The sequence below is a fragment of the Pseudorca crassidens genome, chromosome 15 (genome assembly GCF_039906515.1).
Source record: "Pseudorca crassidens isolate mPseCra1 chromosome 15, mPseCra1.hap1, whole genome shotgun sequence".
NCBI lineage: Eukaryota > Metazoa > Chordata > Mammalia > Artiodactyla > Delphinidae > Pseudorca > Pseudorca crassidens.
Genome location: NC_090310.1, coordinates 59,293,124 through 59,319,534, shown reverse-complemented (window position 1 = coordinate 59,319,534; position 26,411 = coordinate 59,293,124). Strand labels below are relative to the sequence as shown.

General features: G+C 54.7%; 2 protein-coding genes and 1 long non-coding RNA gene across 18 annotated transcripts in view; 1 reads left to right on the top strand and 2 right to left on the bottom strand.

The window, feature by feature from the left end:
* ADAM33 (ADAM metallopeptidase domain 33) overlaps positions 1–2,748 on the bottom strand; it is a 20,522-nt gene extending 17,774 nt beyond the window's left edge. For 4 of the 16 annotated variants that reach the window (XR_010935166.1, XM_067707600.1, XM_067707598.1 and 1 more), the window contains exons 1-2: positions 2,577–2,748; positions 19–98 (exon numbers count right to left, since the gene is read on the bottom strand). Coding sequence is in view for 5 of the 16 variants with exons in the window: in XM_067707600.1 (XP_067563701.1) it covers positions 19–98; positions 2,577–2,676 (180 nt within the window). In the remaining 11 variants the exon portion in view is untranslated. The remainder of the gene's footprint in view (positions 1–18; positions 99–2,576) is intronic. The other 12 variants (XR_010935168.1, XR_010935170.1, XR_010935169.1 and 9 more) reach the window with 5 other exon arrangements.
* Positions 1,060–15,836, top strand: LOC137207591 (uncharacterized). The gene is made up of 3 exons (XR_010935171.1): positions 1,060–1,330; positions 14,893–15,077; positions 15,485–15,836. It is a non-coding gene; the product is annotated as an uncharacterized lncRNA (long non-coding RNA).
* SIGLEC1 (sialic acid binding Ig like lectin 1) lies at positions 7,636–26,411 on the bottom strand. The gene is made up of 21 exons (XM_067707610.1): positions 26,250–26,411; positions 25,608–25,967; positions 25,043–25,339; positions 23,451–23,717; positions 22,888–23,142; positions 21,108–21,407; positions 20,186–20,443; positions 18,812–19,147; positions 18,283–18,537; positions 17,767–18,069; positions 16,474–16,734; positions 16,004–16,315; positions 14,920–15,174; positions 14,355–14,624; positions 14,016–14,267; positions 13,393–13,695; positions 12,496–12,756; positions 11,438–11,740; positions 11,075–11,177; positions 10,651–10,723; positions 7,636–9,998 (listed from the first exon to the last, which is right to left on the bottom strand). Exons 1-21 carry the CDS (start codon positions 26,296–26,298, stop codon positions 9,891–9,893), a joined length of 5,181 nt encoding a protein of 1,726 aa, XP_067563711.1. The 5' UTR covers positions 26,299–26,411; the 3' UTR covers positions 7,636–9,890.

Genomic DNA, 26,411 nt, shown 5'->3' with positions numbered 1-26,411 from the left:
GGATGACCTGGCACTGACCGGCTGCTCCAGGGTGACCATGTGCCGGGGTCGTCCATCCAGAACCCAGTGCAGGGTGACTGGCTCTCCAGGGGTGTTTCCTGGGGAGAGGACAGAGCACAGGGTGAGGGGAACCTGAGGGACATAGGGAAATTGGAGACAACAGAGGGATAGAGTTAGAGGATGTCAGCAGGCAGGAACAGGAGACTCCATCTTCAATACTCAAAAGTTTAGCCTGGGGCTTCCCTGGTGGCGCAGTGGTTGAGAGTCCGCTTGCCGATGCAGGGGACACGGGTTCGTGCCCCGGTCTGGGAAGATCCCACGTGCCGCGGAGCAGCTGGGCCCATGAGCCATGGCCGCTGAGCCTGCGCGTCCGGAGCCTCTGCTCCGCAACGGGAGAGGCCACAATAGTGAGAGGCCCGTGTACCACAAAAAAAAAAAAAAAAAAAGTTTAGCCTGGAGAAGGGTGGCCACCCATGAGGCATCCTTGGAACTGAGGAGCCACCAGGGAGGTGGCAGAAGAGAGACAGAGGAGCCTGGGAAGAACTGCTCAGCTGGGCACTTGGGAGACCCACTGACCTTGGGAGGGGAGAATTGGGGTCAAAGATCACAAGGAAGAGACCAAGGCCCCTAATACAGAGGGGAAAGGAAATGGGAGGCAGCTTCAGGTATTTTTAGACTGGGCAGCAGATGCTTTTAGGGTGAGAGATGTGTGAAGACAGGACGCCTGTGTCTCCCCCACCATCTGAGAAAAACAACAGCCAGATGTTGCCCAAAGCTCCCTCTGGGGGCTTCATGCTGGGGGCAGGGCTTCCAGGGACACTGGCCCAGAAGCCCCCTCCTCGAGTCTTCAAGAGTGGGGGGGTTTGTTTGGGAGACAGAGCCTGAGTGCTCCCAGGACGGGAATGCTTAAGGGGGGCTCCAGGAGGAATACCAGAGTGAAGCATTACTCAGAAAGTGCCTGGAATGCTCCCCTGGAATGCTCCCAGCCCCCCTGCCAAGTAGACCCCGGAAACTCTCACCACACCCGCCCTGCAGGAATCAGACCTCAGGCTGCCCAGAGCCTACAGGCAGCCTTCCCTCCATCACTGGGGAAGCCCAGCTCCCAGAACTGACAGCTCCCCAACCCCCGCCCAGCCCTGGCCCCAGCCCTGCCCAGGCTGAGATGGCTGCCCATGGAAGTGGCTCAACTCCTGCCAGGCCACACCGACTCCTTTCTCCTTCTCCACCTCCTCCTGCAGACCCCATCATCAAAGACCTGGAATCGCAGCCACTTCAGGAAGTCCCCTTCTCCCAAGAAGCCCTCCTTGATTGGATCAGCAGTTTCCATCAGGTAGATGGGGGTGAGGGTGGGGAGGTGCAGGGCCTTGGAATTGAGGCTGAAGGGCCAGTGTAGGGAGGGGTCTGAGTGCGGGGTGGGGGGTGGGGGCGGTCTCAGGCTAGAGAGGACTTAACTCGGCGTGGAGCACCAGGTCCAGCTGGCCCTGGGTTTCCCAGGGTGGAGAGGGGAAGGTGTGCCTGTGTGCATGTGTGAGTGTGGGTTCTCCTCCTGGCCCTGTGCACACACGCTGGCCATTGGCACCTTGACGGGGACAAGGAGGCAGAGATGGAGCTGTGGTGACTAGGTGGATGGGAGTGGAAACTGAGGAGCCAGTGTGGTGTTGGGGAGCATAGAGTCCCTCTCCATTCCTCCCAGGGGTCCCTTCATCCTCCCCTGACCCCAGGCTGAAGAGGAGGGAGCAGCGGAATGCCTGGGGACCATCCCCAAAGGCATGAGGTCTGTCATCCCTCCCCCTCCACGCCCCAGAACAGGGCAGGACCTTATCCCTGTTGCCACCCGCCCCCCCACCCCTGCACAGTGCTCTGGAACCCACTGTCCCCAGGCTGCCCGGCCCTTCCTGCCCGCCTTGTCACGCACTTGATGTACAGGACTCCGCCAATCCTCCCACCCTTTGGGAGAGGTTTTCATCAGCCCCATCTCACAGAGTTTGTAGAGGTCAAACTGAGAAGAGACAGAGCTGCAGTCTTCCCCCAGGGCCCTGCTAAACAGACACCTTCTGTTTGAAGCCGTTTCTATCTAACCAAACAAGGCAACAATATAAACAATATACACACTGCCCCAAGGCCCTGGGATGAGGGGGTGAACATGGAATGATGCATGAGTGTGGAGGCCACAGCTAGTCCCTTAGTGTGAGGGCGCAACAGGGACTCCAGGGCACCGGTGGTCTCGGACTTCCTGGAGGATGGAGGCCCGCTGAACCCTAGGAGATGAAGGTGCAGGAACCTTCATACTGGCGGATGGGGCCACAACAGAGAATCCAGAGGGGTTTGGGGCTGCTAAGTGGCTGCTTGAAGGGAAGGGGCCCTGCCACTCTGCTTCGCCATTGACACAGGGTATCTGGGCACAGTGTGCAAGTCTGGGCCCTGAGGCCAGCACAACTGCAGTTGAGAGTCCCTGGGCAATTCCCACAGAGACTCTCCCAAACCCTCCCCATGGCCTGTCCTCCTGGACCGCGCGATCCCCGGGGATTTCCGACCCTCCATCCCCGACAGCGACCTCGCGGCGCACTCCCACTCACCTTGAAACGCCTCAGCCCCCCACACCGGCCACGGTAGTCGCAGTAGCAGCAGCAGCCCCAACGCCGGCGACCCTCGAGCTCTCCGATACCCCGGGCGCATAGCTGTGAGCGCCTAGCGTCTGAGCTGTGGCTCCCAGCTCTCGGCTCCGCCCCGGCTGGATCGTGGCCGACCCACGCCCTCTGCAGCCGTCCCGCCGCCTCCCAACCCTCCCGCACCCCCATCCTGGCCCGCAACCCCCTTCTCGCGCGACCCCGCACGGAGCCCCGCCTGCCCGCGCCACCATCTCAGCCCATCAGTCCTGATCCCGGCCGGCGTGTGCCCTCGGGGAGCCGGGACCACCCTGTCGCGTCTAGGGGTTAGAGCTCGGTGGGGCGGGAGACCCTCGCGAGCCAACCCGCCGCATAGGTCTCAGAGGGCCCCCTATTCGTTGGGGTGGGAAGTGGAGATGGGGCAGGGACCCTCGGGAAGGGCCTTTGAGGACCAGAGCGGGGAGGCGGGGACAGTGCTAGGGGGCCACCTGTTGCTGCTCCGGTCTGCCCAGGAAGCGCCCCCCTCCATGGTCTCCTGGATCGGACCTTTGTCCTCGCCTTGACACCAGTCACGCCCAGAGTCGCCCGGGTGAGAGACTGGCGGGCCCTAGGAGAAGGGATGCCCGGGCGACCGCGACAGGCAGGTGCGGCCAAGGCCCCAAGTTAGTCTCTGTTCCGTGGTGGCCGCCAGCGCCTGTGCCCGAGGTGCGCGGGTCGGTCGGGAGGACGAGTGGAGGCCGCGGTCCTGCGGGCTCCCTGCACGGCAAAGGCGAGGCGGTGGAACAGGCGGGCGGGCGGAGAGGGGTGCAACCCTTTGTCCCTGGTGGTGGCCGGGGGGTGGGGGTGGGGCGAGGAATGGCGCAAAGCCATAGACTCCCACACGTGCGGGAGCCTTTTGGCTTTTGTTTCTTGTTTTAAAAAGTTTGTGTACTGAGTAGTAAATTCGGATAGCGAATAGCAAGTATTCCGATAGCGAGGGATGTTAAATTTAAGCAAATCTGTTTGTTTATGAGAATTCAAAATGCGCCAGTTCAGTTAGTAAGAGTTGCAGTGGGGAAGGTAACCTATGTTGGCCTCATTCAAACATCAAAAAGTATGGTGAGAGGTATAGGGGACATCCCATCCTCTCAGACCACGCCCCTCCAACAGGAAGCTATTATAAGCTTCTTGTATAGGCTTTTAGATTAGTTTATGCATGTCCACGACAATACAAACACTTTTTTTCCTCTTTTTTTTTCTGTACCTTGAGTTTTTTCACTTAATACCCTTGGAGATCCTTCCTATCAGTGGTCTCCTTAACATACTATTCTTTTTCTTTTTCTTTCTTGTTTTGGCCTTGCCATGCAGCATATGGGATCTTAGTTCCCCTGACCAGGGATTGAACCTGTGCCCCCTGCAGTGGAAGTGCAGAGTCTTAACAACTGGACCACCAGGGAAGTCCACATTAACACTATTATTTTTTTTTAATATTTATTTATTTGGTTGTGCCGGGTCTTAGTTACAGCAGGTGGGCTCCTTAGTTGTGGCATGCGAACTCCCAGTTGCAGCATGTGTGTGGGATCTAGTTCCCTGACCAGGGATCGAACCTGGGCCCCTGCATTGGGAGCACAGAATCTTATCCACTGTGCCACCAGGGAAGTCCCAACACTATTCTTATGATTATTACTATTATTCTACTATGATTACTTTGGATTTTAAAATTACAATAAAATGTACTTACTTTAAGTGTACAATTAGATGAGTTTTGATAAATTTATACACCTATGTAATCACCACCACAATCTAGATAGAACCTTTCCATCACCCCCAAATAGTTTTCCTGTGCCCCTTCCGAGTCAATCTCTCCCACTCCTAACCCCAGGCAACCACTGATATACTTTCTGTCTATAGATAAGATTTGCCTGTTCTAGAACTTCAAACAAGTAGAATCATAAAACATGTACTCTTTTGTGTCTGGTTTCCTTCCCTCTTTGTTTTTGAGATTCATTTGCATTGGTTCATGTAGCAGTAATTTGCTCTTTTGTAGTGCTATGTTCCATGGTAAGGGGGAAGCACGGTTTCTCTATTCTCCGGCTAGGCATTTGGGTTCTTTTCCTGTTTGGGCTCTTCTAAATATGGCCGCTACAAATTGCTGTGTAAATCTGTATGAACGTGTTTTCATTTCTCATCTGTAAGTACCTTGAAGTAGAATTGCAAGGTCATACAGTAAAGGGCATGTTTAATTTTTTAAAGAAACTATTTTCCAAAGTGTCTGTACCATTTTACATTCCCACTAGCAATGTGTCAGAGTTCTCCATATCCTCACCAACATTTTAGTGTTGTCAACCTTTTATTTTTAGTTACTTATTTATTTATTTGGCTGCATTGGGTCTTCATTGCTGCACACAGGCTTTCTCTAGTTGCAGTGAGCGGGGTCTATTCTTCATTTCGCTGCAGTGTGCGGGTTTCTCATTGCAGTGGCTTCTCTTGTTGCGGAGCACGGGCTCTAGGCGCACGGGCTTCAGTAGTTGTGGCGCACGGGCTTAGTTGCTCCACAGCATGTGGGATCTTCCTGGACCGGATATCGAACCTGTATCCCCTGCACTGGCAGGCAGATTCTCAACCACTGTACCACCAGGGAAGTCCCCAACCTTTTAAATTTTAGCCATTCTAATGAGTATGCAGCATTCTCATCATTTTTAATAGCTGAATGCTATCATTTATTCATAGTCTCCTCTTGGGCATATAAATGGTTTCCAGTCCCTTTACTATTACAAACAATGCTGTAATGGATAATTATATACACATCTTCATCTGTGAGATGATCTCCTACAAGCAGGATTGCTGGGTCAAAGGATATGTGTGTTTGTGATTTGGGTAGATAGAGTTAAATTGCCCTCTGATTTGTGCCAATTCACAGTTGTACCAGCAATATCTGGAGTGCTCATTTTCCCACAACCTTACCAACACAATTATCAAAATGTAATATTTGCTAGTCTGAAAGTGAAAGCGCAGTCTCCATTTGCATTTTGTCTTATGAGTGAGGTTGAATATTTGTTCAAACATTTAAGAGCCGTTTGTATTTCTTTTTCCCTGAATTGCCTGTTCATATCCACAGCTCATTTTTCTGTTGGGTCTTTCTCTTAACAACTTGAAGGAACTCTATATATAAGGGAGACGAACCCTTTGTCTGGAGTATGAGTTGCAAATATTTTCCCCAGTTTGTGAGATGTATCCAGCCTGTGGTGTGTGGCTTCAGCTCAGTTATACTCATTGCTGAGTAACATTTGATTGTGTGACTATAACCACACTTTTCTTTCACTGACACTACTGTTGCTGGAGCTTTGAGTAGTTCTTAGTTGTGAGATGTTATAAAAAATGCTGCTGTGGACATTCATATGCATGGGTCCTTAGCTTCCTCCCTTTGCCTGTCCTGCTTCCTCCACCCCTTTACTGGTCTCCCCTGGGAACACGTTCTTTGTTTTTTTTTTTTTTTTTTTGGGAACACGTTCTTAATAGGTCACTTGCACATGAAACCTTGTAATGGGGAACGAGACCTAGTACAGACATAGATGGCTTTGGTCATGATGGGTGCTCCAGTGTAGACAGGCTGGAGAGGCATCAACCCCTCCCCCTGTGGATGAGGACTTGTATCTTCCTAATTTGCCTTCTCTCAGAATCCACATTCTCTTTTGGAATCTCTGGTTATGCTCCTGGTTCAAGATGAAAGAGCCTGGGCCTCTCTGTCCACCCCTACTCTTCCCCACATCCTCCCTGAACGGGGAAAGAGAGGGGCTCTTTTTGTCCTGGGGACTGACAGCAGCAGAGGCCACCCCTCCAGGACAGAATTCCTGATATTCCTGCTGGATGACCAAGAGGCAGAGAGTAAGGCATCCTGTCACACTCTTGGTCCATTTTGCTATCTCTTTTCTCATCCGAAGAGGCTTTGGGGAGGAGTAGGGGTGAACAGAGAGACCAGGCTTCCGTCTTGAAACAGGAGCTCAACTGGAGATCCCAAAGGAGAATGTGGATCCTGAAAGAGGGCAAATTAGGAAGATACAAGTGCCGACCATGATAAAGGAAACAGTCCTGAAGAGGAAGAAGAGAGGGGCAGCTAAGAAAGCTCCAGAGGTCACAGGGGCAGGACAACACCAATGTGCACCCTGGCCCGGAGGTGGCGCAAGTCCCATGACCTGGGGGGCCAGGGAAGCAGAGCAACCTCCAGGGCAGCCAGACTCTGAAGGCAGAGGGGAGGCTTTAGCACACTGGCTGACTCCTACTCACACTGCAGACCGTGGCCTTGGTGTCTTCTTGTCCAGGGGCCCTCCCTGACTCGAAGCCGGCCACTGTCCCCTGCACTATCCTTCTCACTGCACCACATCTCACACAGCAATGCACTTGCCCATTGCCTTGTCTCTCTCCACCAGACCTTAAGTTCTGTAGGCTCTGGGACAATGTTCGCTGCCTGGCACAGGACCTGGCACACAGTCAGTGCTAATAAAATGAGGGGGACACGTAGCTTAAAAGCCATAGAGGGACTGGAGTCCTTGCAAAGTGGATGCCTCCCAAACTCAGATAAGCTGTGTCCAAGCATGTAAGAGGAATTTTCTGCTAAAATCTCAGAGCAACTCTTTGTTTACATTCGGAGGTTGCAGAGGAGGGGCTGGGGTCATTGGACCAAAGTTGAAGAAGAAGGGTCCTAGAAGTGCCACTCATCAGCTTGGTGTTCGTGACCAATGACACGGTGGGAAAGATGATTTATCAGATGGTGTGTTAGTGTCACTCTCCAGAGGGGCATCTGGAAGTGTCCTGGGAAGAAAGCCAGTGAGAGCTAAGCCTTCGAAGTGTTTGTGTAATGGGCAACACCCACCATCTGTAAACAGAGCTCATTCTGAAGAGTGACCCGGAAAACGGTGACTATAAACATTCTGGTACAAGTCTCACAGCAGATATAAGCCCGTAATCCTTTTGAACAAATACCCAGGGGTAGAATTTCAGGGTCATAGGACAGGGGTATTTTAGCTTTAATAGATAATGTCAAACAGTTTTCCAAAGTCGTCCTGCATTCTGTATGGTTCCCACATAAAGTTCAAAAACAGACACATCAAACCTATGGTGTTAGAAGTCAGGATACTAGTTACCTTTGGGGGCTTGCGACTGGAGAGAGGGGCACAAGGGAGACTCTGGGGGCTGGTAATGGTCTGTGTCTTGATCTGGGTGCTGGTTACACGGGTGTATTCACTTTGTGAAAAGTCATTGAACTGTACACTTAAAATGTGTGCACTTTCCTGTATGTGTGCTACCCTTGAATTAAAAGTTTATTTAAAAGCCTTGAGGAGACTCAGACCACTAGGGGTGGACAAAACTAACCCCTCTGAGAACCCTCCAATCCCAGGTGAACCTACGTCCCCTTGGAGGTGCACAGAAGCAGATGAAGACTCCAAGTCAAATGTTCCCAAATCCTCCAGTAGCCATCCCTTCTGTGGCTACTCGTGGTCCTCCCATCACCCTCTCTTCCTTAGTTTCAAAACATCCGGCTGCATCTAGCTTGCTCTCTCCTTGTCCCATCTCTGGTTTTAGCCCACAGTTTCCACCCTCCCACTTGAGAGCAATGTAGAAAAAACAGTGTTTATTAAATGCTTACCTACTGCATGCCAAGCACAGTGCTGGTCATGTGTGCAGCAGAGGTGAGCAGTGCCCAGAGCCTCACGGAGAAGGAAGGGGCACGAATTGCTTGAGCATAAAGTAGTTTGTGGTAAAGCTCATATAATTTGCACCCACTGCCACCTCCAGCAGATGGTGTCCCAGAATAAACCCTACTCACATTCGAATCCTCTGTGTTCCAGTCCAACAGTTTGGATTGCAAGAAAGAGACTCATTCCAGTTATGTCACAGGATGGATGTTTACTGGGAGGACATGCCTGATAGACTCTCAGGAAGAGCCTGGCAATCAGGCACTAATAAGTATAGGACCTGGGACTGGAAGGGTCCAGCCACGGCTACATAAATCTCACCTGGCCTCCAATTTTTTCCCAACCTGTTAGCTCCTATGCCAACTCCCCACTTCTCTTCACATTTCTCAACTCAAATCCCAGAGTGGTGGGCTCTTTGCTCCTCCCACCATCTGCCACCAGGATACCAGGGGAGTCCCTAACCCACTTGAGAACTGCTTCCCCTCAGGCACTGACTTCCCTAGGGGCATGTTATTCTTTCTTAGTGACCCTTGTTTGTCTTAACAGCCCCTGGTGCACAAGCTTCCAGGAAGAGGACATGAGCTCACTTGATCATGGACAGGAATGCACTTGGAGCAGAAACAAGGTTGCTGATACCATTTCTGCTCCCCATTCTCTGGGGCTGGGGGAGTGGGAATGGGGGCATCTCTTCTTCCAGAAGCCAGATCTGGCACAAGATGCCTGTTCAGGCAACCCAACTGCCTGGGATTCCCTCTCCCTAGGGACCATGAAACCTTCTTGATTTCCCAGTCTTAATGTGTGAGAGAGACTACCTCCTCCAGGAAGCCCATGACCAGAATAGACAAAGACGCACCCTGGCCTTCAGTAGATGGGCACTGACACAGAACGTGGCCTGCTGGCAGCATTCCCATCAATGTCAAAGTCTCAGGGATGAGTTGATAGTTGGGAGTCCTTTGAATATATAATTAAAAACTACATTTCCCAGAATCCCTTGCAGCTTGGCATGGCCATATGACTAAATTCCAGCCAATGGGAAGTAAGTGGAAATTACCTGCGCAACTAATGGGTTGTAGCCACAATGGGAATGGGCATGCCTTTAACTTCCACTCTTCCCTCTTCTTGCTGGAGGAAGTGTGAATGCAATGGCATCACTGTGAACTTCACAATCAAAGGCAACATTTTAGGGATGGAGAAAAACAAAATAGAAGGATCCAGAGCTCCAACATCTTAAACCACCATAACATTCCCAGACTAGTATGGGAGAGAAAAATCAAATTCTCTCACGTTGAAGTTACTGTATTTGGTCTTGCTAGAGTAGCCTAGCTTATATTCTAGCTAGTACAGAGTGCCTTGACCAGCCTGTGATGATGTAGAAAGCTTTTCTTCTATTCTAATCCATCTCAAATGTCCAGGGTAAGCTTGGAGGAGAAAGATATGAAGAGGCAATGCACTGGAATATCAATGGAGAGATGAGATCCAGAGAAAAGAGAAAGAGACATGGACATGGTCAATTCATTTCTCTTCAGAGTCCTCCAGGGTCAACACCTTTCCTGGTAGATTGATGTTCACCTCCACCTCTCACCACCCATTTTTCTTGGGGTTTGGAGCCAGGTCATAGAAAGTCAGGTGCCACAGGGCTGTTTTCATGGAGGCAGGCAGGACCCAACGCTGCCTTGTTCACAGGGCCCGAGTCGTCACAGATTCCGGTAACCTCCTCCCCCTGAAGGCAGGAAATGCTACAGGTCAGCTCAGGGGCAGAGCACAGGACGAGGTCACAAATGTGGCTGCACCAGGATCAATGAGCTTCCCACAGAGAAAACTCTGGTCACTGGAGGACTCTGGGAGTAGTCATCACCTGACCTCTAACTCTGGAGGGCAGTCCCCCAGGTCCCCAGCCTTGGGTAGGGGTCCCAAGGGGATTGGTGAGAGTGTGCATGACTGGAAATGTGGCTGGGAGCCCTGGCCCACCAAATGGATTATCTGAAGAAGGGGACACATCACAGGGGAGGAGAAACAGACTTTCACTCCTGCCCAGGTGATGGGCAGAATCAGGAGTGGGGAAGAGAGACCCTAAAACCCAGGTGGGGTCCCGTGTTACAAGATGTGTCCTGGAAGTAGAGGTGATGCTGCTCAGTTCAGAATGTCTGCTCCAGTCATTCAGGCAGCCACGCAGCAAGCACGTGACTGCTCTGCCCCAGTCAGAATATGGCTCCCCCTGTCTTCTCAGGGGGCGCTGGGTCACTATCTCTCTCCCTAGTCTCTGCCTAGCCCCAGATACCATCCTATAAATGAGAGTAATCTCTCGGTGCCAGCCCCGCAGTGCGGGTTAGCCGAGCATTGTGTCTGCATGTGCCCACATGGTGAACGAATACCTGTGTGGTTTCCTTCTGAGAAGCCATCTCCATTGAATTTTCACCCACTCTCAGCTTATGAAAATGCCTCCTTCTGCAAGGGTAAAAGTGGACTCAGAGAGCCTCTCCCCTCCCCCGCCTGCCCCCATTCCCTTCCCCCACCCTGTAAGCTTCACCCCAGACTGCTCACTACACAGAGCGCTGGGGAGATTTGTGGAGAGTAGGCTACTTTCTTCCTCCCCAGCCCTGTCTTCAGCAGTGAGAGGGCAGAGATAAGAAAAGAAGAAAACTACAGAAAGATAGATTTAGAGACGATTCTAGAAGGGCTTTCCAAATTTGGAGCAAAGAGAGGGACAGGCTAGGAAGTATGGAGCTTGTGAATTTGGTGGGAGGAACATGGGGGAAGGAGGAGGTAACTCTGTCCACCTTCTAGCTCCAGACCCACCTCCAGGCGTAGCAGGCCCCCAGGCCCAACAGTAGGAAGAGGAGGCCTGCCAGCAGCCCCAGGACCCAGAGTAGCTGCTGGAACAGATGCAGGCGATGCAGGGCTGGAACACAGGGGTGGGGTTTAGGGGTGGCTGTGGCTCCAGGCCTCCAATGCTCCCTCCTAAGGTGACTCCCCCAAGATGAAACCTAAGTTTCACTTTCTCTCAGAAGCGTCCCCATGCAAAGGAGCTTCAAGAAATCAGTCTAGACTAGACAAGCTGATTGCAGCAGAAGTGATTCAGGAAAGACCTCAGAAGGAAGCCTTTGGACCTGAGAACTGGGCCTCTATGCAGAGTGGCCTGAGAGATAGAGCCCCCCTCACCTCTGGTTCCAAAGTAGGTGGCAGCAGAGGCAGAGCCCAGGGCATTGGAGGCAGAGCACACATATTCCCCCTGGTCACTAGGCCTCAGCTCCTCGATATCCACCCTCAAGGCATTAGGGGTGGCTGAGACGTGGATGTGTGGCTCGGCAGGAGCAACCTGGGGCTGGCTGGAGGCCACCAGCCGACTGCCAAGGTGGATGGTCAGGCTGGCTAGGGGCTCGCTGTCCACTCGGCAGTCCAGAATGCCCTGGACGCCACCCTCGGGCTCCACAAAAACCATCATGGTGGGTGTCTTGGGAGGGTCTGTGGGAAGACAGGGAGTGTGGTGATTGCAGAAACAACCACAAATTCCTCCCCTCCCTGTACCCCATGCAAGATGACTGCTGCTCCACCCATTAAGAGGGAGAGCCTGTTTCCTCACTCCTTAAATCTGTGACTCACTTTGAAGGCAGAAGAAATAACATTGTATGACTTCAGGGCTAGACCTCAAGGGGCCTTGGAAAACAACCATGTGGGAAGCCCAGGCCAACCTGCTGGATACATGTGGCCCAGCCTATAGCCAGCCCCAATTGCCATGAGGGTGAAGCCATCCTAGACCATCTAGCCTCTGTTCAGCCACTGGGCAAATGCAGCCACATGAGGTAAGACTAGCAGAGCTGCACAGCTGAGCCCAGCCCAAATTTCTGACCCACAGAATTGTGAGCAAATGAAAAATGGCTGTCGTTTTAAGCACTAGGTTTTGGGGTGGCTTATTACACAGCAATAGCTTACTGATACAGTATGGGTCCCTGGTGAAGAATAAAGTAGGGGGCCAATGTTAATGAGGGCCTACTGTATACTATCTTGTGTACTCCTCACAAGGTGAGGGGACTGACATTCTACAGATAAGGAAGCCAAGGCAGGGATGCACAAGATCACACATCAGTCACTGGGAATCCTCTGACCCAGGACTCCATTCCTGTGAAGTCCTTGCTCTTTGCAGACAGAAGAGGAGGAAGACCTGAAGTGGGCGTGTGAGATGTGGGGAGACTGGGGCAGGGGGAGGATGTCACACTCACAGAGCACCCGGAGCATGACTGGAGCAGAGGTGGTGGCCCCAGTGGGGAGCTCAGCCCGGCAGTGGTACATCCCAGCTTGGGCGAGGGCCACATGAGTGAAGGCGAGGGTGGGCACAGGCTCTGTGTGTAGTTGCCGGCCATTCCAGAACCAAGCAAAGGTAGAGTTCCCCATGGGCCCAGGGCTGCCAGGGAGGTGACAACTCAGGTTCAGCGCTGTGCCCTCAGGCACATCCAGCCCTGGCTCAGCCACCACGCGCACACCTGCAGGACCAGAGGTGGTTAGGAATCTGTAGGCCTGTAGGAGCCGGAGCCTCTGGGTTGGCCTCTGTGCATGATGGGAAAGCCTGATCTGACTTGGGATCTGGATCCCCAAAAGTGGGACTGTGTCTCCCCCATCAGATTGAGAACAGGGCTATCTCTCCTCCTTGCCCCGGGGAATTCCGGGGCAAAGCTCTGCCTCCCTCTCTCATCAATTCAAGCTTTTCGATGGGTGAGGCTGTGTCTTGCCCTCAGGTTGGACTCCCCAAGGTGGGGCTGCACCTTGTCCCTCAAACTGAGCTCCCTGAGGGTAGGGTTATGTCTGTCTTCCCATCCCTGGTTTCCCCAGGGCAGGTCAGTGCTCCCACCCGCAGTCTGGGCCCTGTGAGGGCAAGGTTATGTCTCCCCTGCTCCCAAGCTCCCCTTGGACATTGCCATACCTCCATGCCCTGCCCGCTCTGTAGGGAGCTCTCCAAGGGCCAGGCTGTTTCTCCCCCTCAGGCTGGGCAACCCCCTCCAGGGGGAGCTGTTCCTCCCCACCAGGTCAGGCCAGCCAGCCCCCTTTTGTGGGAGCCCCACCCCTCACATGGACTCAGACCCCACAGCACTGGCGCCCCTCCTGCGCTCTGGCCTGCTCACCTTCTGCCTGCAGCTGCCCCATGGTGCTGATTGAGCCCAACAAGTTGCGGGCCGTGCAGACGTAGGTGTCCTTGTCACCTGAGGGCACATCTTGCACCCGCAGCCGCAGGGCGTTGCGGGCCACCTGGACGTGGCCCGTCCCCACTGCTAAGCCGTGGACCCCGTGGCTGGTGGCCAGCACCTTGCCATCGCGGGACAGGGCCAGCTCGGCAGGTGGCTCGCTGTCCACAGTGCACTGTACCACGGCCATGGGGCTGGCCCTTGAGTCCCAGAAGGAGGACAGGATAGCGTCCCGAGGGGCATCTGCATTGTGGGGCAGGGCAGAGTTGAGGGCTTTGCTTGGAAACCCTGTGCTATCCATTGTCCACCTGCCTGGCATTGGTGAGGCTGAAACCTCTGGGAAAATGGTCACTTCTGGGAAGTGACAGCTTCTCAGGAGTCCTGTGGGCAGATTCCTCCAGACAGGGTTCACAGGACCTTAAGGAATCTTCCCTCATCACCTATGTCTTTCTTTCCCCAAGTGTCCGTTCCCAGGTTCCCTGCAGTCCTATGCCCACCCACACCAGGGCCCAGAAGCACCCTCCATCCACCCTGGGTACCCCCAGCCAAGGACACTCGCTCACAGAGGACATGCAGCGCTGTGGGCTGGGAGCTGCGTGTGCCCTGGGCATCCTGGACCTGGCAGGTGTAGGCACCCGCGTGAGCCCGTGTAGCCATCGGGAACGAGAGCGAGGCAGCTGACCCCTCCTGCAGCCAACGACTGTTGTGGTACCAGGCATAGTGGGTGGGTGGGCGGGCAGCAGGGTCTTCACAAGTCACTGTGACAGGGGCTCCCTCGGGCACAGTGGCTGACGGAGCCAGGGTCACCTGCACACCTGTACCAAGAAGACATGGTCAGCTGGGCTGGCCAGTCACCATAACTGATCCCACCCCTGGTGGGCCTGGCTAGGGCCCTGCCTCACCCTCTAGCCGCAGCTCCAGGGACATGTTGGCCTGACCCAGAGGACTGCGGGCCGAGCAGCTGTAGAGACCCTCATCACTGGGCCTAGGCTCCCACAGCTCCAGCCTCAGGGTGTTGGGGACAGAGTCTGTGGTCGAGGACACCAGGAGACGGCCAGCGTGGCTGAGGGCTAGCTGGGCAGGTGGGCGGCTGTCCACTGTGCACAGCACCAGGGCCAGCTGCCCGCCGCGGCTCTCCAGGAGATAGGTCAGGCGCATGCTGCGGGGTGCATCTACGGAGGCACAAAGGCATAGAAGGAGTTCAGGGACCACAGTGGTGAGGAGGCCAGTTTTCAGGTGGCATTCTAACCAAGAGGACCTTGGCTCCCCACCCCCAAAGGCCTCCACTTGCCCAATCTGGGGCACTGCTTCTCTGCCCCAGTGGTCCCAAACTCCTTGTCCAGTACTCCATCAGCCAGCTCGTTACTGAGTTCCTGGGGTGGATGCCTGTGAGGCTCTGGCCATGCCCTGATCCCTGCAAGCTGTTGTCATTCCTCCCAGCTCCACCCTGCAACCAGCCACACTCACAGAGGACGTCCAGGGTGACGGGTCTGGAGAGGTGGAGTGCCTGGCCAGGGGTCAACACGCCACAGCGGTAGGAGGCAGCATCCATGACCGTGACGTTGGGCAGGCGGATGGAGTGGACAGCACCTGGGCGCTGCTGCCCATCTTGGTACCATGTATAGGTGAGCTGGGCCATGTGGGTAGCCCATACAAGGCAGGTCAGGTTCACCAGCTGCCCCTCCTGTACGGTGGCTTTGGGCCACACCTGCACACTCACAGCTGGGGAGAGAAGGAGGGCATGGGGACACCAGGGAATACCGAAGGCTGTGTAAAGCAAGCCAACTGTCTCCATGAGGGTGGGAAGCCCCTCGGTCTCTGGGAGGCACAGGTGACCCACCTGTAAGTGGGGCTCAGATATGGAGCTTAGGAAATGGCTCATCATCTGTCAGGTGGTCCCAAGCAGAGTTCTCTCTGTGGCGCCCTGACCCCTACAGGCCTCATCTGCCCTGCTGTGGTTTCTCCTTGAGTGTCCCCTTTCTGATTAGTTTTATCCACTGGGCATTCATGTAAAATTCTGTTTTTAAGAAAGGTTTTCAGGGAGTTCCCTGGTGGTGCAGTGGTTAAGAATCTGCCTGCCGAAGCAGGGAACACAGTTTGGAGCCCTGGTCCGAGAAGATCCCACATGCCGCGGAGCAACTAAGCCCGTGAGCCACAACTATTGAGCCCGTGCGCGACAACTACTGAAGCCCGTGCGCCTACAGCCTGTGATCTGCAACAAGAGAAGCCACCGCAATGAGAAGCCTGCACCCTGCAATGAAACAAATAGTAGCCCCTGCTCGCCGCAACGAGAGAAAGCCCGTGCGCAGTCAACGAAGACCCAACGCAGCCAAAAATAAATAAATAATAAAATTTTTAAAATAAATAAATAAAAATAAAAAAGGTTTTCCATGAAAACCAGGTCTGGAGACTGCTGCCCTTAAGGAGGGTGGGAATGCAGACTGTCCTATGTTCAACCCTCCTGCCTGTGCCCCAGGCTTCCAGAACCCTCTCCAACCTCCTCTTCTCTTAAAGGAGCCACCCACCCACACACTCACACCCCTACACTGACCCTGGGCATCAAAGGTGGCTGAGGCCGAGGCCTGGCCCAGGGCGTTGGTGGCCTCGCAGGTGTAAACGCCCTCATCCTCCAGCACTGCATTGTGGATCTCCAGACGCAGCATGTTGGGGGCCACAGCCACCTGTAGCCGGGGAGAGCTGCCTGCAAGCTCCCCCACACCTTGTAGGGTAGAGGCCACGAGGAGGTCCCCGTGGAGCAGTCGTAGCTGGGCTGGAGGGTCGCTGTTCACACGGCACAGGAGGAGGCCCAGTCGCCCAGGGCCTGTGTCCATCAGGGGGATGAGTGTGGCCTGGCGAGGGGCATCTACACAAAGCAGGCAGTGGTCAGGGCCCAACCAGGTGGTCCCTCATCTAGGACTCTCGGAGGCAGAGCCCAGGACCTGGGGCTCGGCATCTCCTTCCCCAGTCATGCCCTTGGCTCCCTCATCCCCCAGGAAACACAAACGAGATAAAAGTGCTTACAGGACACGTGGAGGCTGACGGGGACAGCCAAGTTCGTGGTGGCTGAGCCTGGAGCCTGGGCTTGGCAATGGTAGGCCCCAGCTTGGCTCAAAGTTATGGCTGCAAAATGGACTGTGGCCGAGGTGAACTCCTGGAGGGGCTGGCCATCCCGATACCAGCGGTATGAGGTCCCCTCCAGGACCCCTGTGGGTACCTGGCAGCTCAAGACCACAGCCTGGCCCTCTCGGAGCTCAGGCGATGGTGACACCCGGACCCAGGCTCCTGCAGGGAGAAACCAAGAGCAGGTGAGGGCCCTCCACCATACCGTCCCACATTCTGGGACTACATGTGTGTCCACATGAGGACTGCAAGACCCCAAGCCCGTGTCCTGGAGCCACAGCTCCCCAACCAGACCACTACTGAGGGCCCCACTGCAGTTCCACGCCTCTTCCTCTCCTGCACCTGACTCCCATGCCCTGGTTCTGACCTAGCATTCACTGCCCACCACCTTGAGTTATGGTTTTGCTTTGTCAATCGTATTTCACCTACCAGAGGGTGAGCCTCACCTGGCCCCTCAGCTTGTGTGACCTGTAACCCCAGTGCCAGGCACAGCACCTGCACATGTTAGCTCTTGACAAATGTTGGTTTGACCCCATAAAGCACTGAAATGGTAGGGATTTAGGTCATGCCAAGTGCCATTGTCCTTATCATGAGCTGGCCTCAGCATGGGTGACCAAGTGCTTAAAAGGGGAAGTTAGCAGCTGTGTAATCTTGAGTTCTTTTCAGCTCTCTCCAGCCAACTCTGCACCCAACCTCTAAGTCATGAGAGCCCAGGAACTGAGGACCGGGCAAAGGGCTGTCCCTAGTGCCCCCTGGGTCTGAGGCATGAGGAGACCAGGGTTGAGGGAGTAAAAAGGAGGGACAGCCGGAGTGGTGACTGAGAGCCCAGACTGTGCCAGGGACCAGTCACGTGACCATGAGCAAGCCCCTTCAATTTCTCTACAGAATCAAAGCCCAAGGAAAATGTTCAAAAACTGATGTTTGTCATTGTGGTAGAAAAAAATGTGTTTTTCTTTGGCCTTTGCAGCATTATTGATATTAACTTTCCTTTTTTCTGGTTTATTCACTTAGGGAGGATTATTACAGAAGAATATAGATAGATAAATGAAGAATATGAATATATTCATATGCATGTGTATATATATGTATATATACTCACATTTGTATATTATATATTATACATCTATACATAAATATGCAGAGTGGCCCCCAGGGCACTTGGGTCCACCACAGCTTCAGAGGACTGACACTCACCTCGGACCTGGAAGAAGAGGGAAGTGTTGGCTGATCCCAAGACATTGGTGGCCTCACAGCGGTAGCTGCCAGAGTCCGCCAGGCTCAAGTCTTGGACCTCTAGCTGCAGGGAGTTGGCCGTGGCTTTGGCCTGGAGATGGCCACGGGATGAGAGCTGGGGCCCTGAGCTGGTGGCCAGGAGGTGCTCCCCATGGAACAGAGACAGCTGGGCAAGAGGGCGACTGTCCACAGTACAGATGAACACAGCCGTGTGGCCCTGGTCCACATCCAGGAGAGCTGACAGCTTTGGAGGATCTGGGGGATCTGCAGGGACAGTGGGGAGCTCAGGCCACCCCCAGCACAGCTTATCACCTTTCACCTGCCACACTCCGTTACACACACACACGCAGTTCCGTCCTGCACTTGCCCACACCCGAGCCAAGTTCTTGCCTCCCCAAACCCAACCTCAGCCCTGTTTCCCCCAGACCACCCCTTCCACCCTCCAAGGGCCCAGACCTGCCCTTGCCCATCACCCACAGAGCACAGTCAGGACCACAGGGGTGGAGAGCTGGGCACCAGCCTCGGTGAGGATGCGGCAGGCATACAGGGCAGCATCCCTTCTGGTCACAGGCAGCAGCGTCAGGGTCTCCAGGGGGCCCTGGGCCCACAGTGCCCCATCCCGGAACCAGGAGAAGTTGGCAGGGCCACCGGCTTCCCGGTCCACCCTGCAAGTCAGATTGGCTCCAGTGCCCTCCTGCAGCGTGTGCGATGGTGTGATGACCAGGACAGTGGCTGGAGAACAGGCAGCACAGGCCTACTGAGACAGGCCTCACCTTGATGTCTTCCCCCCAGACCCCGGGGCCAGTGGTCCAGCCTCCCTGCCTGGAGGGGGTGGGAAGGAGGCCCTCTGGGGTGCCCGTGGGGCATGGGGAGGAAAGCAATCTCCCACTGCTGACCAAAGGTGGTTTCGCCCAATAGACCCACCTTAGAGCTGGGGGTTGCAAAGGAATGGGGTCCCAAGTACCAGCCCCTGACCCTGAGCGACTCTTTCCCTGACCCGCCTCACCCTGGGCATCGAAGGTCGCCGAGGCAGAGGCATTGCCCAGGAGACTGCTGGCCTCGCACAGGTACATGCCCTCGTCTTCCAGCACCGGGTCTTGGATCTCTACACGCAGCAGGTTGGGGGCCCTGGTGACTTTTGTGCGTTGGGAGCAGCCCCCACAGGTGCTACAGCTGCCCCCGGATGGCAGGGAAGAGGCCACGACACGGTCCCTGTGGAGCAGCCGCAGCTGGGCGGGGGGATCACTGTCCACACGGCACAAGAGGAGGCCTCGCCGTCCAGCCCCAGCTCCTGCAGTATCAAGGTCCAGCCGGGCGGTAAACATGGGCTGGCGTGGGGCATCTGTAGGGAGAGGAGCATGGGCACTCTCCCACAGCCTCTGCCAGGGTCCCACAGGTCCGCTAAAGGCTGGCGAGGCTCCCAGAACACACCGAGCAAAGGCAGGTACCCAGAGCTGCCTCAAACAGCTGTGCAGGCTGTGCACGACACAAGGACAAACAGACAAGGGTGGGAGGACCTCAGCCCATGCCCCTTGTGCTAAGCTATGCCCTAGCGCTGGACTGCATCTTCTCAGAAGAAGGAGTGCCATTTTCTAGCTTGGACAGAGGTAACATATAGGCAAGCAGCCACCTTGCATAACCTCCAGGTGCTCCTGAGCAGGTGCCTACCTAGCAATCCATGGGTGTCTTGCTCTCTGCTTCCACTCTGCACCCCATCCCTTCCCCCAAGATCCTTCCTGCCTCTTATCTCTGATCTCCAAGCCAGCTCCTGTGAGAATAGATAATGCCTAAAATGCCCTCTTCCTAGAAGTTTCTGAAGATTGGGGCCAAAGTCCCCATGTCATCTCACCCTGAACACTAGAAAACCCCCTAGAGGCACCTGCTCTTCCTGACAGTCCCCGGACATGACTCCTGCACATGTCAGGGAAAGTGTTCTGGAAGCTAAGTATGTCCTGAACATTGGTCAGCCCCTCAAAAGCATCCACCCTTGACAGGACGCAGTCCCTGTGCGGAGAGGCTCTGCCTTCGTGTCTGCACCTGTGAGGGCACAGCCTATGGGGTGTGTGCACATATATGAGTACAGTGTCCCAGGGCCCAGCTCTGGAGGACAAAGTTTGGACATGGTGTCAATGATGGGTCTGAGTCTAGAGGCAGAGCCCTAATGGAACTGGGGCTGGGAAATGAGATTCCCCAGCCTCGGTCTCCAAATTTCACTCCTGGGTGTCGAGGTCCGCGATGTCTAGGCTCGTGGCTGCCTTCCTCATCTAGACCCCAGGGCAGGACGGGGCCAGGAGAGCCTGGAGGAGGTGGGGGTGGCTGATGGACTCCAATGGGCTGATCCTCCTCACGGCAGCCACGGGCTGGTGGGAAGGCTACTCACAGAGGACGGTAAGGACAGCAGGTGAGGAGGGCCCGCTGGTGCTATGGCCATCCTGGGCCCAACAGTGGTATGAGCCGGCGTCAGTGCTGGAGGCAGCGGGGAGCAGAAGGCTGCTGCTGGGGCCCTTGAGAAGGAAGGCCCCATTCCGGTACCAGGAGAAGTGTGTGTCAGGTGTCGGGCTTAGGCTGCTCCTACAGCTCAGTGTCACTGCTTGCCCTTCTGCCACCTCTGCTGCCGGGCTGATGAGGAGGCGGACTGCTAGCAGGAAAGGGAGAGAGGAAGGCTCGGCTCCCCTGCATGCCTGTGGCTTCATGCCACCCACCACAGGAAGCGCCCCCGGGTTCCCCTCTCCCAACTCAATTGTAGGGAGCTCTGGGCATCGTGGCATCAGCTCTGTGAATCTCTTGATGATCCAGGAGGGTCTGGTCTTGAATGCCAATTCAGCTCTTATTGGTAGTAGCTGGCTAAAGCATGGCTGGGAAGGATTCTGAGCCAGATCCCAGGCTTATGTCAAAAACCTGGCTTGGTCAATTAGCTATGTCTGCCTCAGAAGGAGGGAAGGGCAGCACATGCACCAAGACCCAGCTTCTCTACTTGGCCTTCTGCATCTGACTCCTAGCACGGAGTCTGCCCCAAATGTTCAATAAATAAAAAACAAATGAATGCGCATTGAAGAACCCTCCAAGCTCAGAGTCAGAATGGGTACTAAAGGAATAACTCAATCTGCCATGTTTCCCTTTTTGCCTTGACTTCTAGGAACCTCTGAGGCTGGGATGACTGTATACCTCATATCTTTGATGTGATTTTTTTCTAGCCAACTAGTTCAGGCCCTCAGTTGACCCCTCTGGGCTCCCAGGAGGAAGGTGCCAGAGAAGGCCTTCTCCTCAGACTCCTTCCACTAGCCTCACTGGGGCCATCTTACCATTGGCATGGAAGTCCAGAGTGGAGGACGCATTCCCAAGAGAGTTGGTGGCTGAGCACGTGTACTCTCCGCTGTCAGTTGGCCCCAGGTCTCGAATCTCCAGGTGCAGGGAGTTGGGGGCAGAGGAGAGACTGAAGCGTGGGCTGTGGTCACCCTCCCCAGAAGTGGAGGCCAGGATGAGGCCCCCATGTGACAACACCAGAGTAGCCATGGGCTCGCTGACCACAGAGCACTGGAGGATGCCCACCAGTCCTGCCTGTGTCTCCAGGAAGGCAGTTAGGTCCGGGGCGAGGGGTGGGTCTGTGTGAAGATGAGGGGCAGACCTGTTACCCTCAACAGGGGCATTCCTGGATCTCCCCTTATAGCCTATGACTCCTGAACCCACTTTGTCCCATAATGCCTTGGGAAAAGGGCAGTGACCCCAGCAGCTCCTGAGTGTCTATCCCGGATTGGGCAAATCACTCTGTCATCCCAGTCAATCCTTGTGGCCACCCTGAGAGTGGGGATCCAGGGACCCCACTTTAAAGGTGGGAAAACTGGCAAAGAAACCTGGCAGTGGGCAGCACTGCCCCAAATAATCAAAGTGAACACTCCCAGCAATGGGACAAACTGACCCCATGTGCCTCTTGATGTGACACAGGGAGACAGACACAGAATCACATCCACGGTGTTCCTGCCCACGTGCACTGGCTCGGTCTGCTCCATTCAGACCAACACAAACTGAGAGCATCACAGAACAACTAGCCTGTGCTCATTGGAGCTCAATGTCAAGGAAGACAAGGAAAGGCTGAGGAGCTATGCCAGAATGAAGGAGAATAAAGAGACTTGACAACTGAATGCAATGCAGGATCCTGGATTGAATCCTGGACCAGAAAAAAGTAATTACCTAAAGGACATTATTGGACCAACTGGTAAAATTTAAATATGGATTGTAGATTAGACAATGGCCTTGTATCAATGTTAAGTTTCCTGACTACATACAATCGTACTGTGATTATGCATGAGAGTGACCCTAGGAAATACATGCTGAGAAATTAAGGGGTAAAGGGGCATTATGCCTGCAACTTCAGGAATACAAATGGATGGATAGATAGATGATAGAATATGTGTGTATGTATACCTATAGAGTGCATATGTATGTATGCATGTGGATAGAGAGTATATATGTAGAGGAAAATGTGTGCATGCACGCACACATATATGTGCATATATACATACATACATGTATATGTGTGCATGTGTGAGCACATATATATACAAACACATATAATATATAGTTAGAGAGAGAGAAAATCAATTTTCCAAAAATATTAACAAATGCGGAATCTAGGTTAAAGGTATATGATAATTCTTTGTTTTCTTCTTGCAACTTTTTTAAAGTTTGAACTTATTTCAAAATAAAAAGTTTTTGGTTTTTTTTTTTTTTTGTGGTACGCGGGCCTCTCACTGTTGTGGCCTCTCCCGCTCCAGAGCAGAGGCTCCAGAAGCGCAGGCTCAGCGGCCATGGCTCACGGGCCCAGCCGCTCCGCGCCACGTGGGATCCTCCTGGATCGGAGCACGAACCCGTGTCCCCTGCATTGGCAGGCGGACTCTCAACCACTGCGCCACCAGGGAAGCCCAAAAGTTTTTTTAAATAGGAGGAAACTGAAGGCCGGGGAAGTCAAAGCCTTGACCAGATGTGAGCTCAAGGGCTCCTGGGCCCACGACCCCAACCCTTCTGCAGGGGGCTCTACTCTTTAGCCCTGCTCCCAGGTCCAGTGCCCCACCCCCCACCACTTACGGCTGACCACCACGCTGACCGGGCCAGAGCGCTCGCTGCCCTGGGCATTCTGGACCTCACAGAAGTAGAAGCCTGTATCAGCCCTGGTGGCTGAGCGCAGCTGGAGGATGCGGCTGTGAGTGTCCTCCATCAGGGCGTGGTTCTTGTACCACCTGTAGCGCAGCTTGCTGGGCGCTTCTTTAGGTGTGTTGCAGGCCAACGTCACTGTCTGGTTCTCCAGGATGGAGCCTGCTGGGCTCACCTGGACCTCAGCCACTGGGGGGGCAACATAGGGCACACTGGGGGATACCCAGCTGACTTCCAGGCCCAAACCCTCAGGGCTGCAGCCAATCAGCCTAAATCCTGCCCATTCTACATCACGCCCCTTCTGCAGAGGAGCCTCCTGGACTGGCCACGCATCTCTTTGCCCTGTTCACTGCCAGGGAGGTTTGTCATCTGTCTGACACAAGGCTGGGACTCCTTACCGGCATGCCAGGAGGCACCTTGGCCTGGTTTCCCTCAGCTGCCATGGCCTGGACACCTCCCTGCCCTCTGGTCAAGACCCAGGCTCACCCAGGACTCACTGAAGACGTGGAGGCTGACAGGGGGTGAGACCGAAGAGCCCACGCCATTCCCAGCTTCACAGGTGTAGATGCCAGCATCGGCCCAGGCTGCCTGGGGCAGCTGTAGTACACGACTCTGGTCTTTGAGGTGCGTCCCATCCTTGACCCACTGCACGGAACTGACCTGAGGGTAGCTGTTATTCACCTGGCAGGTGAGCGTGACCAGATCACCTGGAAGGATGTTTCGCCCCGAAGGGCTGAGGAGGATCTTCACACCCTTGGGGGCATCTGCAAGGCATGATGGGGGGTGTCGAATATGGTGCTCAGGGAAGGCAGGGGGCATTTTTCCTCTCCTCTTTCAACACTCTGCCTTAAGGAAGCCCACCCAGACAAATCATAAGTCCCATTAGTTCCCCCGTCCAGGGCGGGCACTGCCCCCCACCTTGTGAGGAGTCCTGATCCCTTCCTTCTCCACTGACAGCCTGATGCTGTGATGCTTGGCCTAGCGTCCAGCCTACGCTGCCCTCTATGGCTTTCTGCCTCATGACATGTCCATTACCTCTCTTCTATCTGAGAGTCATGGACACACTGCTTGCTTTAGTGGCTTGTGGTAGCTGTTGGCAAGGGACCAACCACCTAATGGAGGGGCCAAAGGCAGAGTCAAATTCACTCAGAATGTTTACCTCATTTGTTGAGTTACAACAAAGAAATACAAATACAATACAAAGAAACTGCACTTCTTTAAATCTTGTTCCAAAGCCTCTCTCTATGTAACTATACTAACAAAAGCTAATATTTTCAGGAGTTCCCTGGTTGACTAGTGGTTAGGATTCTGGGCTTTCACTGTTGTGGCCCAGGTTCAATCCCTGGTCAGGGAAATGAGATCCAGCAAGCTGTGAGGTGTGGCCAAAAAAAAAAAAAAAGCTAATATTTTCAAGTGCTTAATCTATGTAAATATGAAAATAATAGAAGCTAATATTTTTGAGTGCTTAATAGGTACCAAGCACTCCTTTAATTTTCATAACAATCCTGTGAGATAGAAAGAATTTACTATTACCTCCACTATACAGATGAGAAAACAGAGGCTCTGAGAGGCAAGTAACTTGCCCAAAGTTTGCTCATCTAGTTGATGGCGGAGCCAGCGGCCAGACTGATGCCTGTGTACAGCAGTCGTTCTAGAACAGGCTGCCCTGTTTTACTGTGATGGGAAGTTGCATAACCAAGTGAAAACTCGGACTTTCTCCCACTGCCTCTTTGCCATGTCTGGGTGTTACCCTGGTCACGAGTATGAGTGGCCTTAGGCAGGAAAGGGGTAAACCCCTGCCTCCGTGGCAACCTCCAGGGCTGGGCTAAATCCCAGGGCCCCTGCTGCTCGACCCCCAATTCTCTGGCTTTTTGTGTCTCCTCTTCTCTGCCCAGCCCAGCTTCGGGGACTGGAGGTGGAAGAGAGCCTTTCAATGTGGCCCTTAGGGCTTAGTAGTCTCTCTCCACCTGCCCCACCCTTTGGTCCGAGTGCAGCTTGGCTGTTTCTACAGGCTGGAGAAGGGACTGTTTCCACGGGGGAGCCACAGACGTGTGCTCAGTAAAGAGGGCGTGGCCCCCAGCACACTCACACTGCACTTGGAGGTGAATCTCGCCCTGAGTCTTGTGTTTGGCCACCGAGAGCTGGCAGCGCAGGGTCCGGCCATGGTCCTGCCAGGACAGGGCCATGTGGAGGGTCTCCAGGTGGATGATGCCCGTGGGCTCAAGCTTCTGGAGGTTGGAGGTGACGGAGCGGGTGGGGTCCTGGCCTTGCCACTGCAGACTGACTGACTCCTGCAGGCACGCGTAGGGAGTGGAGCAGTTGAAGTCCACCTCCATGCCCTCGCGCAGCTCAGCTGGTGAGGCAATGGTGGGCATGCTGGGCTCCTCTGAGGAAAAAGACAGGAGGCTAGGGACTCCCCTTCACTGCACCTGAGACCTCCTGCCCTAGAAACTCCAGCCTGGGGCAGGGGGGCTTCAAGGGGAAGGAGGATGCGAGGGGTTCATTGGGGGTAATGCCAGGGGGCACAGGGCTGGGGCTGGAACTGTGGCCAAGATTGAGGTTGCATTTGGATTTAGGACCAGCGTTGGGTCTGTGAGCCAGTGGGGCCAGGAGCAGTCTGGGAGTCCCTTCCAGGCAGTGGCCCTGCTCCTCACCTGTCACGGTGACCACTGTGCCTGTGACATCTGACCAGCGGTTGCCCTCACTGATCTCAAAGCGGAAGTTGTAGGAGCCCGCGTCCTCGGGCTGCAGGTCTCTCAGCAGCAGGCTGCACGACTTGTGCTCGGCACGCCCCACCAGTAGGGCACGGCCTTGGAAACGGGCCTCCACCAGCTGGGGGTCCCCGGAATGGCTCACTACCTGCCGGTTGCCCGAGTAGTCATAGTACCAGATGGTTGTGATGCCGTGGGGCACCTCCACGCTGGCAGGGAAGCTGAAGATGCAGGGGATGACGAGGCAGGAACCCCTTACGCCCTGCACAGCCTGGGGACTGGAGACGCCCCATGAGGTCAGGCCTGAGTTGGGGGGCGGGACAGGGAGGAGCGTGATGCAGGCCTGGGGTCACTGCAAAGCCCCATGCTCTGCCCCACAGAAGGTGCCCCAGATGTGCCCCCAGCAATGCAGCCCCTCTGGGCACCCCAAAGAGGGTCACTGTTCCCTGTCACTGCCTTCCCATGCCCTCCTTCAACGTCAGCAGCTAAACCTGTGACCAGACACAGTCCAGTCTGCCCAGGCCAACAGAGGGCTGGACTCACTGAAGCCAGGCCCTCTAAGAAGAAAAAGGCCAGCAACGTTACCTGCTGGGATGGATGAGGCCAGGAGGAGGAGCTGGAGCGGGAAGTCCATAGCAGGTTCTCACGCTGGTTCTGGTGCCTAAGAGGGTGGTGTGCACTGTGCTGGCTGGGCACACAGAGGCCTCCTGGGGAACCTCAATCTCAGAGCCTGCTGGGAGCCCAGCC

Bases quoted from the DNA above. Each gene is read 5' to 3' on its own strand.
- SIGLEC1 (XM_067707610.1), bottom strand. From the start codon at position 26,298: ATGGACTTCCCGCTCCAGCTCCTCCTCCTGGCCTCATCCATCCCAGCA. The intron at 21,408-22,887 runs GTAAGTGGTGGG...ATCTTCACACAG, and splicing joins GGTCAGCGTGGTGGTCAGCC to ACCCACCCCTCGCCCCGGAC. The intron at 15,175-16,003 runs GTCAGTGTAGGG...TTCTCTCCCCAG, and splicing joins AGCCACCTTTGATGCCCAGG to CTGTGAGTGTGCAGGTGTGG.